Source organism: Primulina tabacum, chromosome 1 (assembly GCF_025594145.1).
Source record: "Primulina tabacum isolate GXHZ01 chromosome 1, ASM2559414v2, whole genome shotgun sequence".
In the NCBI taxonomy this organism is placed as follows: Eukaryota; Viridiplantae; Streptophyta; class Magnoliopsida; order Lamiales; family Gesneriaceae; genus Primulina; species Primulina tabacum.
Genome location: NC_134550.1, coordinates 7,710,762 through 7,725,788, shown reverse-complemented (window position 1 = coordinate 7,725,788; position 15,027 = coordinate 7,710,762). Strand labels below are relative to the sequence as shown.

At 32.9% G+C, this 15,027-nt stretch overlaps 2 protein-coding genes and 1 long non-coding RNA gene across 6 annotated transcripts; all 3 read left to right on the top strand.

The window, feature by feature from the left end:
• The first annotated feature begins 1,036 nt into the window (after positions 1–1,036).
• On the top strand, positions 1,037–2,778 carry LOC142538945 (uncharacterized). The gene is made up of 2 exons (XR_012818768.1): positions 1,037–1,257; positions 2,509–2,778. It is a non-coding gene; the product is annotated as an uncharacterized LOC142538945 (long non-coding RNA).
• Positions 2,779–6,719: 3,941 nt separating this feature from the next.
• LOC142538920 (uncharacterized) lies at positions 6,720–9,183 on the top strand. 4 transcript variants are annotated; one of them, XM_075644230.1, is made up of 6 exons: positions 6,737–6,884; positions 7,146–7,179; positions 7,517–7,675; positions 7,756–7,831; positions 8,048–8,174; positions 8,872–9,183. In XM_075644230.1, the coding sequence occupies exons 3-6, from the start codon at positions 7,565–7,567 to the stop codon at positions 9,083–9,085; spliced, it is 528 nt and encodes a 175-aa protein (XP_075500345.1). In that variant the 5' UTR covers positions 6,737–6,884; positions 7,146–7,179; positions 7,517–7,564; the 3' UTR covers positions 9,086–9,183. The 4 variants fall into 4 exon arrangements, with proteins under 4 accessions (XP_075500330.1, XP_075500352.1, XP_075500345.1 ...); XM_075644223.1 differs by having other exon boundaries at positions 7,146–7,214; XM_075644215.1 differs by lacking the exon at positions 7,146–7,179 and having other exon boundaries at positions 6,720–6,884.
• A 1,209-nt stretch (positions 9,184–10,392) lies between these two features.
• LOC142538910 (ABC transporter I family member 6, chloroplastic-like) lies at positions 10,393–14,218 on the top strand. The gene is made up of 7 exons (XM_075644203.1): positions 10,393–10,706; positions 11,419–11,469; positions 12,399–12,620; positions 12,704–12,826; positions 13,033–13,209; positions 13,551–13,700; positions 13,780–14,218. The coding sequence occupies exons 1-6, from the start codon at positions 10,455–10,457 to the stop codon at positions 13,635–13,637; spliced, it is 912 nt and encodes a 303-aa protein (XP_075500318.1). The 5' UTR covers positions 10,393–10,454; the 3' UTR covers positions 13,638–13,700; positions 13,780–14,218.
• Positions 14,219–15,027: the final 809 nt, after the last annotated feature.

The following is a 15,027-nucleotide window of genomic DNA, read 5'->3' as shown; positions in this document are numbered from 1 at the left end:
AGCCCATAATACATGGATGGGCCATTGACCCATAAGATGATAAAAACCAAAAGTATTTTTTATTTTAAAATAAATATTATTAATTTTTTAAAATAATATAGTAAAATCATATAATTAGTTTGATAAGATGTAAACAAATCCAAAATTACATTACCCTTATAATATATATATGTGTGTGTGTGTTAAAAATGTTTTTGACCACGTCAAGGCGAGCCACATTTTTGTAAAAACGAAACTCATTTAAACAAAATATAACGTGGTTTGGAACATCAAATAAAATAATGGATTTTGCATGATCGGAGATCCATTCAAATACAAAGATGGTTTAGAAAAGAAAAATAAGATTCCTAATTAATCAAACCTAATTTTGATACATTTTGGTTAGCTATATTATTTATCCATATTTTTTATCTAATACAATCTCATGTTTTTATTACATCATATTATTTATACATCTATCAATAATTTATCTTACATAAATCAAATCATCAATCGTTTATCTCACATCAATTAAATCATTAAAGTGAAATTACAATATTATCCTTAATAAATGATATTATAAATTTTTTATTAATATTTTCAAAAAAACAAAACGGTAATATCACATTATTTCAAATTTAATCGAATTATTCAATCAAATCAAATATTATATTAACTATCATTGTTATATATTTTATTATTAATATTAAAAAATATTACTTATCTACATATTATTTGTCGCATACGACGAACCAAACGATAAATTAAATTGTGAGTATCGATCATTCTGATTTAATCGAAATTTTGTTCATCATTAATTCTGAAAATATTATCATTTGTTATTGTTGTCTTCCATTTTTTAGTTTTGTTGATTTTTAAATTTTTTAATATGACTACTATAGATTTATTTCACATGATTTATTCTTATATTCCTTTTATCAATATTATATTATATCATTAGGTTTTTTTATTTAAATAATATTTAAAAAAATTATACTTGTCAAAATATATATATAAAAAAAAGCCCCCTTATTAATTTAATTTAAAAGCCCCAAAGTGTCATCTCCATTTGTGCTGTTTGCATACGCGGAGAAGATACACAGAGCTGAATCTGCCAATTCTAGGGTTTTTTTTCCGTTGACCATGGCCAGCCCAGCTGCGTCGGGATCCCGACTCTTCAAGTTCCTCAGCCCCGGAATACGACCCCAATATGTTGACGTCCAGGCAGCAGCCTTCTGGGGCGTCGCCGCCGGCACGACCGCCCTCTATTTGGTCCAGGTTTTCAATATTCTCCTGAATTCTCCATTTCATTATCGATATGAAATTCCCACTTTATTTTTTTATAATAAGATTAGACGATTCGCCAATTTTGTGGATGGAAGTATTGTCATCTTCTGTTTTGACGAGAAATTGTTTATTTGATTTTTGTTATCAATTTCCTGATTTTTGTTATTTGCGTGGCTTATTTATGTTTTCATGTGGGATTTGATAGTTGGAAACTTTGAATTGGCTTTAGCACGAGAAGATCAAATCTTGATATGAAAATCATCCTGCAATGTATATAGACCCGTGCTCTGAATTTATGCCTCAGGAGAACAGCCACTAAATCAATCCCATTTGAAATAAGGATTTGATAGTAACACCAGGGACCGATTGTGAGCATGCTTAATTGTATTAATGAAGTTTTACGTGTTTAGTGTAAACAGCTAGTAGCTGACTGGTTGAATGAAACTATATTCATTTTCATTTAATCACTCCCTGTTTTATGTCATAGGCTACAATGGAGCAAATATTGTTATTTTTGAAATATATCAAGCTCTATATTCTACTTGAATGAGGATGATTGACAGTACTCGAAGCTTCATCGTTGGCTTTTCAATGGTGGCACATCCATATCAGTGAATTAGTTTCACTAGCAATCTATGATTAGTAAGAGGAGAGGTACATAATAAGCATGAGAAATTCAGAGTAGGCATATCAATATAGTAAAGAACACAATGGAGAGGAGGGATTAGTGTATCTGAAATCAATTTAGTATGAAAGCAGGAGTTGAAAGATGATTATTTTGCTATTTTAATGACAATATATGGAGTTTCCCCAGTTCTACTTTAGGTGGCCTGTGGGCTTAGTGAAATCGTGTATTGATTAGAAATGGATTTATCCTGCATGTGTTAGGTTGTAGAGAATGGTTATTTTATCTTCTATAGTTGAAATTCTTGTAAACGTGTTTCTTATGAGCATCTTGAAATTTCATGGTAAATTACGTTTTGCTGTTATGTATGATATGCAGGTCTGTTATCACGTTTTTACTTTATTTCACTTACATACATTTCCTTTCCTGTCTGTCACCCAAAGAGGGGGATTGAGATAACCATTATGCTTGTTCGAGCACCTTAGATACAATGATCTTGAACGGTTCCGTGCACTCTGTATATTGAAAATTCTTGAAGTGGTAATCAAGTGTGTTATATTTTCGTGTTCTTAAATAATCCTGATTTAGATTTTTCCTTCATTTTTCTAATTGGACAGCCTTTCGATTGGTTGAGGAAGACATTTTTCGAGAAGCCTAACCCCGAAGAGAAGTGAAGAAAGATGTGAATTATCTAGCTTTTATCTCTAGTTTCTTGATTATGTTGTTGACTCCAGACTTTGGGGATGCATTGGATGGAATAATAATAATGTTTTGTTTCTTCGCTTTTAAGCGCATATGAAGCTGTTTTTCTTGTTCTGTTTTTCTGGTATTAATGCAGAAACAAGCCGGGAGAGATCTGTTGCTCTCTTCTATTTGTTGGTTCGCAATTACTGATCTTCCATACTTGTGTTATATTTTTTTGATAAAACAGGCGATAGAATATCTAACTATTACACTAAACTCAAGATCCAACTCAAGCCCCCTCACCACAAAGGGATCCTTGGCCATTTGTAGTATCCGAAAAACCAATATGCGTAGATATGTACATAATTTTTATTATTTAATTTTAAATGGTTATTATTTTAAGAAATTGTTGATTTAATTGCATTTAAATCATTTACGTAAATTTTAAGGATTTTTAAATCGCGTATTTCAAATTTTAGCTTTCTAGATATATACGCGAGACCGGACCGGGGATAGGAAATCGGAGATGAATTTTATGATCCAAAAATATTCCTAAATTTATTCCGAGCTAAGAAATAATTTATTTTAATGAAATCAAGTGGATTTAAGTATACTTTAATTAATTAATCACCAATTTAATTGTAGGGTTCTTCATTCATCAAGATTATGCTTAATTAACCTTTTAATCAAGCTATCTAATCTAGGATTCTACTTAGCAAAACTTAAACAAATCCTACACCAATTGGAAAGACAACTCTCGGTCAGTTCCACTCCACACAATCCCAACTTGACATCATTTAACTCCCCCAACAACAAAACAAAGGACACCCATTCATCATGCATGTTTCCCCCCAACTTGACATCGTTTACTCTTCCATGCACCACCTTATTTGACCACAAGCCTTCACCACCTTCTTCACTCCACCTAGCACGAAATGATAGAGATTTAGCATCTCCCATTCTTGGCCAAGACAACAACAATAACAAGGTTTCTTCATTTCCGTTGTTGTGTCTCACGGTCCGACGTATCGTGTTGTTTATTGTAAAAAACAACTTAAGGCATGTATATATGGTTTCTTTGTTCTTCAATCAAGTCATATATCATTTTTTTAAAACCATTACATGTCCTTGATTCATGATAAAACCGAAATATGACAGCAACATGAACAAAAAAATTATGCACAGATTTTGGCTCTCACTTGTGCCTCATGGTTTTGATGTTTTTGTGGTTCCAGGAGGTTGGTTCGATTCCAGGCACCCAAGGCTGCATCTAGGCATGTACTAGGGTGAGTTAGGATCATGTTGGTCCATTAGTTTAAGCCCCCAACTCGTTGGATTCAAGATTTGACAGCAACTCCTCCATAGTTGCAAGTTGAGTCTCGAAATTCTGGTTTTTGGTTGTTCAAGGAGGTTCGAATCTTGGTTGGCTTTTGGGCCTGTAACCACTGTTAGGACCCTTCCTTAGCATGTCTAGGACATGACCAAGATGACCTTTCATGGCTTGGTTCATGGCCCCATCGGTTTTTAAAGCAAAACAACACAAGTGTCCCTCGGTTTCTATTTCTGATTTTTGTGAGTGAGTTTCGGCTCTTGAAGTTTTGGATGGATCTTGGTTGGCTTTTAGCCTTTAACCTTGGTTCATACAACACTTCATCATGTCTAGGTCGAGCCATGTTCGATCATATGACCACTGGAACGACACATGACAGCAAGCGATCCAAACAATCGCATGGTACAGAATTTTTCTTTGTGTTCTCGATTTGAGCTTTGTGTTGTCCTAGGTGTTTGGGTGGATTGTGGTTGGCCTAGTGCCCTTAGCCACGGTTCAAGCCAATCCTTAGGATGTTGGTAAGAGGCTCTGGTCGGTAGTTCAAGCCCCAATGGCTGATAGCCTCGTAAACGAAGCAATGCAAACACAAGTGCTGCTGCAGCATTTTTTTTTACAGCAACTTGAATTTCGGTTCAGGAGGCTTGTTTGAGTTTTTGGTTGGCTTTTAGCCTATGGCCTTGGACTGGACAGTACCTCAATGAGTTAGGAAGGTCATGTTTTTGGCTGTTTGTGAATTGGTTCAGTTTAGAGGTTGTATGAAAATTTACGGTGCAATGTGCCAAAGTGACTCTCGAAAGAGTGTTTCATGATTTTGGCCTCCATGCACAATTTTCGTGTATTACAGCCCTTGGTATTTATTTTCCAGTATTTTAGGTGTATTTTAATCATGATTAAACGATGGTTCGATGTTGGTTCGGGTTGGTACGGAGTCATGGTTAGATACTAAGTTTGTTGGGCGTAATTGTCTCGTTTTTGGTTCGGTTATGACATGTTGGTCAAGTTAAGATTATTTTCATCTTTCTCATGTTAGAATTAGGTCGCAGCGAGCCTGGAAACGATCCAACTCAATTGGTAAAATAACTCAGGAATTTAATTATATTACGTGCATAAATATAAAAGTTTATTTTTGAGATTTATGCGATATGTCTTGTGGTCACTTCACACTCATGGGATTGCAGCTTATGGGATTATTACTTCACCCGGTGACCTACGACCGGTTTATGTTTATGTACGGGTACGGATATCTAGTCCAAGGGATGTGATGATCTCTACCGCCCAATATACTATGGTTTAGTCTGATCAGACGATTCAGTTCATGTTATGGGCCACTTGCATAGAACATTATCTCAACAGAAAATTATGATATGCTATTTTATGACAGAGCTCTATCGTGCAAACATTTTACGTACGATTATCAGTTATGCACGTATTTATAATTATTCATGGCACGATTTTCACGTTACGGTTTACGATATGATATCTTTACATGGCATTAAATTTTATGATATATTTTACTTGTTATTCACGATATATGTATGCTGAGTCTTTAGACTCACTAGACTTGATCGTTGTAGGTACTGACGATGCAGAGGCTGAGGGCGGGGACCAATGAGTTAGCTCGGATCAGCGGAAGTACGAACCCGAGAACCTCACGTTTAATTATTCAGTTTTATGTTCAAACTCTTCTTATAACTTTTATATATTTTAAGTTATTGTTTAAAACATTATTCAGTTTCCGCTGCTATGTTTATGTTAAACCGTTGAGTTATTTTACGAAAGTTTTTATACGTTGCAAGTTTATTTATTTAAAGAGAAAATTTTTAATAATTCCGTAAAATTATGAATACGAAATACGGGCACTCACACTATTACTTGTATTATTATAAAAAATGGGTTAAACTAAATTAACTTCTTTAAAAAACATTTTAATAAAGGACCATATTTATATTTTTTTCTTTCATAGAATTTCGAATTTTTAAGATCTTTTAACTAAATTTCGTGAAAATACTATTTAATTACATTTTATTATTTTTGGGAATTTTAGATAATAAGATATAGATTCTAAATATTTCTTGGACGTTTTTAGTGAGGAAAGTTGAGATTGCAAAAATAATTAAAAAATTGTTATATTTTGGGTTATTATGTTGTATTTGAATTGATGAATTTTAAATATATTTTTATTATTTTAAAAAAGTAAGATTATAAACTTTAAAACTATCATTTGTATGTTTATATAGAGTTTCATGTTAATTATGATTAATTTTCAATTCACCGATTAATTATTTCATTTTAAATCTAGCATAAATAAGTAAATTATGGATTTGAAATTATATTTATTATTTATTTGTTGACAATAAAATTATAATCGAAATCTAAAAAATTTTGATGAATTTGGATTAAAATAATTTAGGCCTTGATTTATGGAACTAATACTTTATGATTTTAGTTCATCTCACGTGTTTTGATACCAAAACTACTCTATATTTTATGCATATTTTTTTATGCGAGCTCCGAATAAAAATTATAAATTAGGTTTTTTGTGAGACGGTCTCACGAATCTTTATCTGTGAGATGAGTCAATCTTACCGATATTTACAGTAAAAAGTAATACTCTTAGCATAAAAAATAATATTTTTTCATGGATGACCGTTATTCACAATAAAAAGTACATTTTTTCATGGATAACCCAAATAAGACATATATCTCACAAAATATGATCCGTGAAATCGTCTAACACAAATTTTCGTCAAAATTATAATATTTCGAAGGAATACATCATCGATCGAATACATGAAATGTAGTGACGTACGACGGCTTTTACATTATTATGCCTTTGAATTTCAGTCCTTTTAAAGCCCAAGATCCGAATTAAATTACCAAGCCAATTTCCTTCATCCGTCCCAACATTATATATACTTTTGATCTCTTCAAATTGTGGTGCCACAGTGATCGTGACTGACTCGAATTTTCTGGGAATCAGTAAGTTTCATTTTCTTGTTTATGTGAACATTTATCGTCAATTTTAAAATAAAAATAAAAATAAAAATTATCATCTTGTATATGCCGTGAGAACTAGGCTAAGACTTGAAATTTGGGGTCTATGTTTCCTATTCTGTTTTCAAAATTGTCCCTTTTGAGGTTTAATTCGAGTTTACTTGAATGCTCGGTGATGTATTGCTTCCGTTTGAAGGGTTCGAGTTGAATATTTTTGTAATCACCGTGACCACTTTTATATTGCAGCCGAGGTGTTCGAGAAATTGCCTAATCTTTTTAGGTGTTCTCTCCCTTGGACTTGTTGCGTAACATTTTGTAATTCCTTTTGTTTTTACTGGTTTCACTTTTAAATTTCATTCTCTTGATTATCATTTTATAGCTGTATAATTAGGATACTCGAGGCAGGACAAAAACAACGTTATGTTAGCCTGAAACCTCGTTACAATTGTATCTGAATTATTTGAAGTTTTCTTTTTTCAAAAAGTATTGGTAACCTAGGCTTCCGTGTGATGGCATTACTTGATTAGCAACTGCTAGATGGGGTCTTTATACTGTGCTTGGTACTTTTGTTTCGGGTATTTGGTGCTTGTTTTTTACCTTGGTTTTGTTTTGGGCAGTTGCTATTTGCAGAAGAAGGGAGAGTCGAGTTAAAGTTACAAAAAGAAATGAGAGGAAGGAAGAATCTTAAGAGAGCAGTCACGGAAGAGATGGCGACTCTGCAGCAAGGTCAAAGTATAATGCAAGTTGTGGACCTCAGGGGATCCAATCTTATCGAGGTAGTTGCTTTCTTGTCTACCCATTATTTTTAAGTTGCAGGTTTTGTTATTGCTGAAGTAACTATATGTGAATTTGGAAGGTGATGGACGCAAAAGGGCATAAATTACTGGCAATCTTCCCAGCAAAGTTCCAGAAAAGCATGTGGTTTAAACGAGGTATGATGCGCGAAAATAAGATAAAATTCTGAAATTTTCAGCAGAGCTTATTAACTTAAGGGCCTTGAAATTAGGTTCCTCGTTGGTTTCGGCTATGTTTCTGTTTCGGTTATGTTTCTCAAACTGTGATCCTTTTTAAAAAAAGTTCATTATCTTATCGTCAAACATGAATGACTTACATGATAGAGGATTGCTTCTTGGTTTTCTTATGTCAAGGGAGTTTTATTGTGATTGATGAAAGTGGGAGAGAAGAGGCTGCTGAATCTGGTAGAAAAGTGGGAGGCATCGTTACCCAAGTTCTTTATCACGACCAAGTTCGTCTGCTTCAAAAATCACCAGAATGGTGTGTTCTCACTTTTGCTTGATCTTTTTTCCTCTGTAGATCCCATGGTTCCTAGAGTTACAATGGACCTAAAGAGTCGAGCATAAAGGCTTTCCCACCCACCTGTATTTTTCATTAACAAAACTCAGACGCGGTACCTTTTTAAGGGAAATAGAATTGTTTAGTTATTTATTATTACTTCTTTATTTCTTTACTTTGTGATACAAAATGTATGGTTCAACAATGATAGACTGTGATTTGAACTTAGAAAACGATTAGTGAGAGAAATAAATTTGTTTCATGGTTCTCTATCTTGTGTTAAGTTGAAAAATCTCACAGTACAAAAAAAAGAGTCCATGTTCTTAATCTTTTTACCATCATATTGAGGTAATCAAATGCATGAATTCTGATATGTGGGCTTTCATTTGAACCGATCAACCCTCTGTTCTGTCTTTGAAGAAAGATTTTTTTCACTTGTCATTCAGAGCTTCAAATATTTCGTTGGCAGCTTTTGATCTTGTTACAATGATTTTCTAGAGAAAAGTGTATACTTTTTGCATAATTGAGATGTTTGTATCTATTAACTCATTTCAACATCCAAGAAGATCTTATTATTAAGTATTAACTTGATCAGATAGTGTGTGTTTGTTCATATATCCCCTGCTGGCCGAGTTTGTGAGAAAGAGAATAAAACTATTTTCTTACTAGTGCTCGGTAGTTCCTCCCAATGCAGGCCACATATTTTCAGATTCATTCCCCAAGAAGACTCCAAGCTGCAATTGCCGTCAAGTACTTCCCAAAACGACGATGAAAGTTCTAGTGGGGATGATGGACTTCCTCCTTTGGAAGCCAACACGAACAGGCTAAATCCTATGGGATCTCGTGTCGACACTGAGTCAGATTCGGATTCAGATTCTGGTAAAAATTATTAGCTAGTTAACAGATTGTAATCGTATTTTTAAAATACCAAGGTAACTTTATTCTGTTGAGACCATCTCTCCAAATCTTAAATTGAGACAATGACCCCAAATCTGCCTTAATTTGCTATCTCTATACATGCTTAACCTCGAGTTGGATTGAGCAATATAGAGTGGCTATTGACTTCTAAGTATATCCTTTGAAGTCGAATTTATATAGTGTTTTTTTTCCTTGATAACCAACTAGGTCTGTGTGCAATATAATTTCAACTTCTTTCCTTAGACGTTCATATCATTCTGTGTCGATGAATTTAGACTATATACTAGGTTGGACTATCCAATGAAAGAGCGCAAATCCATACAAATTATATGTAAAAATGTAAATTGGGTGGGAGATGACAAATCTGACTCATATTATCAAATATGTTTTCCTGGGATAAATTCAGAACTTGAAACTGTTGGTTTTAGAACCATGACCATGCCGAGATTGAACTGAGTGATTAAAAGATGATTTAGATTTAAAACAAGAGATTTGTTTTTTGCATAATAAACTTTTATCATGGGTGTTCACCGGTTAGTTCGGTTCAGTTTTATTCAATTTCTGTTTTCAATTTTAAAAATATATAATTCGAGATTCAAACCTTTTATTTCGATTTGATTAAAAAATAATTTGATTTATTCAGTTTGAATAAAATTTAAAATTATATTATATTATTTTTTTAGTTAACTTCTTTTTAAAACCTTTAAATATAAAGTATAAAGGAATTAAATGAATAATAAAGGAATTAAATGAATAATAATCAACTAAAAATTAACAAAAATATACTTCACTCACTAAATATCATTTTATAAAATATATAATATAAATAAAATTATTATTCTAATTAAAATTTGCTTTTTTTTTTTATCTGAGTTCGTTTTTTACATGCTTAATCCGAAAAATGATTGATATCACTTTGGTTTTGAAATTTATATTCCAAATAAAAATTTGATTTTATGGTAATTCAGTTTTCTATTTTTTTGGGTTTATATTTCTCGTTTTTTTCAATTTGAACTTAAGTTCGAACTGACCACAAAAATTTTTTTTGTATTTTTTTTTAAAAGCTAATATTCTAATTATTTTTCCAATGTAATATTCTTATATTTATGCTCAATATTAAATTATAAAAATAATATAACAAAACTAACAAACTATAAAAAAAAATGTATCATATTAAAATCAAAATACTTTTAAAATAATCGAAAAAAATATTTATAAAAATAAATATCATATTATATAACGTAACATATTATGTTACACACGAATTGTTGCACACGCATTACTGTGTGTGCGTTGTCGTCGTATATAGAAGAAGATACTGCTACACGAACTGATTCTTCTCCAATGGCTGCTCTCTGCACTCCAACCTTGACTTTCAGAAGCTCCGCCGCCGGCACTCACTGCCGTCGTTTTATCCTGAAACCTCGCACCCTGAGGCTGCAAGCCACAGTCTCTGTTGAGACCCCGCCCTCCTCCACCTCCGCCGGCGGTGGCGCTCCGAAACTCCTGCTTGAAGTCAAAGATCTCTCCGCCGTAATCGCGGAGTCAAAGCAGCTCATTCTTAAAGGGGTTAATCTTACGGTTCACGAAGGCGAGGTACCTAATTTATGTTTTTCTCCCCTATGTGGTATACAAAATGATGTCGATATGATTTATTCCATTTTGCTCCATATGTATTTTTTCCACCCAATTTGATGCAATTATGATAAACAGTTAAGTGGGGGCTAAGTTGGACGGGTATAGATGTTAAGTTGGCAAGATGATAGTTTGATAATGAAATGTAATTTATCTTTTCACAATTCTGCTGTATAATTTTGAAGATCACAATATTATGTACCGTTTTATGGGTATTATACGGAAAGACATTGACATATTTGTTGCGTTCAAACCGGCTTTATGAATTTTATGCGGAAAGGCATTGTATAATTTGTGTTCCACGGTGATGTATTGCATCTGTTGGAAGGATTCGAGTTGAATATTTCTGTAATCACATGACCACTTTTATATTGCAGCGTAGGTGTTTGAGAAATTTCTTAAACTAGATTTTTTTTTCCTCGCAAATTTTTGGCAAAACCTTTGTTTTGTCAATATTTTCTTTTTTTCGATAAAGCATGTATATTTAGTGACACGAAGTAATAATGATGGTCGAGAGGGAAACTAAAACTATATATATATATATATATATATATATATCTTTTATTGAACAAAAGTAAATATCGACACAAATAAAGGTTTTACTCTAATTCTAGTTGTAAGCACATAGTTTTTCAGTTTCTTTGACTCCTAATTTGGTTGTTGGGTATGAAAGGTTCATGCTGTGATGGGAAAGAATGGATCTGGGAAGAGTACATTCGCAAAGGTCAGTGCCTTTTTCATGGTTGTTTGTGATCTCAATATTGTAATTTCAGGTGCATATAAAGAATGAGTCGAGAATGTGATGTTTCTAGTTGAGCTCAAGTTTTAATTGCTTTATTTTAGTGGGCTGAATTGAGCTCATACAAGCTGATTATATGAATTTTGGGTGAAGAACAAGTTTGAGTTATTCTTATTAAGTATAAATCCTTCAAGCTTGTACTTTAGCTAGTCTGAGTTGTTCCAAATATTTTCTGCATTGATGTTTTAGTGATGCAGGGTATCAGTCTGATAAGTAGGATCTCTGGTTGTTTAAATTTTATATAATGTATAATTAATTCTTCCATTTTAAACATATTAATTAAATGAGAACACTTCATATTTGTGCTTTTACTTGATAATGATGATGCTTGTTTGACGTGGGTATAATGGATTTGGTACAACTAGAGCAAATAAATACATCTGCAATTCTGCCTTAATTTCTATTGTACAGATTTTGCTCGCTTTTACTAAACTTGTTGTCGATAAATAATTTGATTTCCTTGACCACTTATTTGATTTTTTTAAAAAATGGAGAAAAGTTTCAGCTTTCATTGTTTGGTCATTGGTCTTTCTTTCTTTTAAAAAAAACAGCCTTGGAAATTCATATCTTTGCTGTGTATGATTGAATGCTTCTTCATTGTTTTATTTTATACTACACTGGGAGAAAGACTCCTACTATAGCTTACAATATAGATATTTAATGTATCAGTATAACTCGCGAAAGTTAATTCATCTAATCATCGGTGTGTGTATCACACATGATTTGTGTTATAAACACTTTCCAATGGTTTATTTAATAATCTACCATTTGAAATTGTAAAGCAATCCATTTCACGTACGTGAAGCTACAGTTTGTTTCTTTATTGAATTCTGTTTTATAATTTTTTCTTTTAGGTCCTTGTTGGTCATCCAGATTATGAAATTACAGGAGGCACTGTAACATATAAAGGTCAAGATTTGTTGGAGATGGAACCTGAGGAAAGAGCTGTGGCTGGATTGTTTATGAGTTTCCAGTCTCCTGTTGAGATTCCTGGAGTTAGCAATATCGACTTCTTAAACATGGCATACAATGCTCGAAGGAGAAAACTCGGGCTTCCGGAGCTTGGGCCAATTGAGGTTGTTATTTGATAATTGAGTTTTATTTCTGATTTTCCTCGAACCTTTATGTGCAAAGTCAACATTTTAATTTTTCTTTGCAGTTCTATGGTTATGTGGTGCCTAAGCTTGAGATTGTGAATATGAAGATAGATTTTTTGAATAGAAATGTCAATGAAGGCTTCAGTGGCGGAGAAAGGAAGCGCAATGAGATTTTACAACTTGCGGTATAGCACCGTATAGTGCAGACTGTTTATATTCTTTCTGATCGGATTTTGTGCAATTTGCAATATTATTTTAGAAGGGTGGCACTTTCTCTATCTCACCTGTACTCTATTTAATTGAATGTGGTAACTGTTAAGCTATTAAGTTCCTTCAGGTTTGTGTCAATTGCCAAAAGGAAAAATAAACTGAAAGTTCCTCTTCTTTACAGGTTCTTGGTGCAGACATGGCCATATTGGATGAAATTGATTCTGGTTTAGACGTTGATGCTCTTCGAGATGTAGCGAAATCAGTCAATGGGCTTCTGACTCCCAGTAATTCAATTTTGATTATCACCCACTATCTACGTCTTTTGGAATTCATTAAACCGACCTATATTCACATAATGGTGAGCAAATTATATTTCAGCAGCAGGTACAATGAAACATTGGTTACGATGGACTTTTATAATTAATATCGAGTCGGTCTTTTGAAGTTTTCCATTTATATAGTTTTCCCGTTTTTGTATAATTATTCAAAAGTGTAGTGTGCCATTCTAAGTTTTCTCTCGAACTCATTTTTTTAGCCCACACATAGCTGTCGTACACGAACCTAGACGCATGCCCTAAAAATCTGTGGCACATCAATTGCTAATTGGTTAGCGACAGTAAACCTGCGGATGTATTTTGTGGATTTCACTCTTTAAATGAAAAATTGTTTGGTTTATGCATCAGCTGTTTCCTTTTGCAGGAAAATGGCAGGATAGTGAAGACTGGGGATGTTTCCTTAGCCGAAATTCTGGAGAGAGAAGGATACAAGGCAATTTCTGCTGCCTAGTTTTTGACAGGAGCCTGGGCTCTCTCTCTGGTAGTGACTCCTACACTACCTAAAATATAACTTGTAAGTAGTTTATATTTCTTTCCCTTCCTCTAGATGGTCATTGCTACATTAAAACTATGAATACGTTTGCTTTCCGTAGACACCAGAGGTGGAAATAGAAGAGAGCTTCCAAATTCACGTTTGACAATGAAGATCATGTGTTGCTTGACAATTCCTCAAGTAATGAATGGATCAATTCATCAACGATAGTCGTGACTTGGAGTCTAGTTGTTTTATCATTCTCGTGCTAGTGCTGTATAGTTGCTCCTTGTTCCCTTGGGTCGTGATTGTACAATATATATTGATGTGTGTTTCTAACGATGTGTTGCTCCCGGCTTTATCTGCACGCAAATGATATATGAGCTGTAAAAATCTAGTCTTTAGTATCTTGCTTTGGAAGTGGACGAATCTTGGTTTAATCTTGAGTTGTGTGTTGGGTTAGCATTGAAGTTATGTACTCAATTTTCACAGTTCGCTTGTTATTTTATCAGATGGAGTGATATTCATTCTTATTATTTATTTATTTGGATTTGTTTTTATTTTTCTAATAATAACGTACGAGGTTTTGGTTTCGTATCTAGCAATTCTTGTAATTTGTTAGATATTATCATCATTGGTAATCTTTGCAACTATGTATTATAGTTATTACAAGTATTTCATATAACAACGCCTTTAGGTGTTGAAGAAGCAATTAAAATCAAGTGGATAATCAGCAATTGTATTTAAAAGAAAAAACATTATGGAGGAAGGCAAATATGTTTTAATTTATATGAATTTTATTAGGTTGTGCTTTGATGCAATATTTTTATAACTAAATTGGTGATTGAACTAAGTGGTCAACCATTTAGGTTGATTCATTGTGACGGTTGGAGCGGAGCAATGTTATATTATATATACAATAATAATATAATATAGTAATTAATATATTTTAAATTTTAAATTATATAAACTAATAAGTCAGCTCTGTTTTTTAAAAAGAGTTTTTGGATTGAATTTGTCAAATTCATCATTCAACTTTTTTGTCAAATCCATCATTCAACTTTCTCCACATGTCAAATATTTTCATCCAATCACATCCTTAATGACTTAAAAAAATTTTAAAAATGCGTCATATTGAAAAACTAATTTTTTATTATCTAATTTTGAATTATAAAACGGACTATATAAAACTCATATAAACCGTCCCACGTGTCAATTTAATGATATATATATCATATCCGACACGAGTCATAGAAAAATATTATTTTTATATCAACAATATTTCTTTAGCAAATAGTGATCGAATAAACTCAACTCACGCATACAAGTTCGTGAAATCGCCTCACAAGATAAGTACTTTAAAATGAGA

What these genes read in the sequence shown, in the direction of transcription:
- LOC142538920 (XM_075644215.1), top strand. Translation starts at nt 7,565, where the DNA reads ATGAGAGGAAGGAAGAATCTTAAGAGAGCAGTCACGGAAGAGATGGCG. An exon ending in GGGGATCCAATCTTATCGAG is followed by an intron (nt 7,676 to 7,755) that starts GTAGTTGCTTTC and finishes TGAATTTGGAAG; the next exon opens with GTGATGGACGCAAAAGGGCA. An exon ending in AAGCATGTGGTTTAAACGAG is followed by an intron (nt 7,832 to 8,047) that starts GTATGATGCGCG and finishes TCTTATGTCAAG; the next exon opens with GGAGTTTTATTGTGATTGAT.
- LOC142538910 (XM_075644203.1), top strand. Translation starts at nt 10,455, where the DNA reads ATGGCTGCTCTCTGCACTCCAACCTTGACTTTCAGAAGCTCCGCCGCC. An exon ending in TTACGGTTCACGAAGGCGAG is followed by an intron (nt 10,707 to 11,418) that starts GTACCTAATTTA and finishes TGGGTATGAAAG; the next exon opens with GTTCATGCTGTGATGGGAAA. An exon ending in GGAAGAGTACATTCGCAAAG is followed by an intron (nt 11,470 to 12,398) that starts GTCAGTGCCTTT and finishes TTTTTCTTTTAG; the next exon opens with GTCCTTGTTGGTCATCCAGA.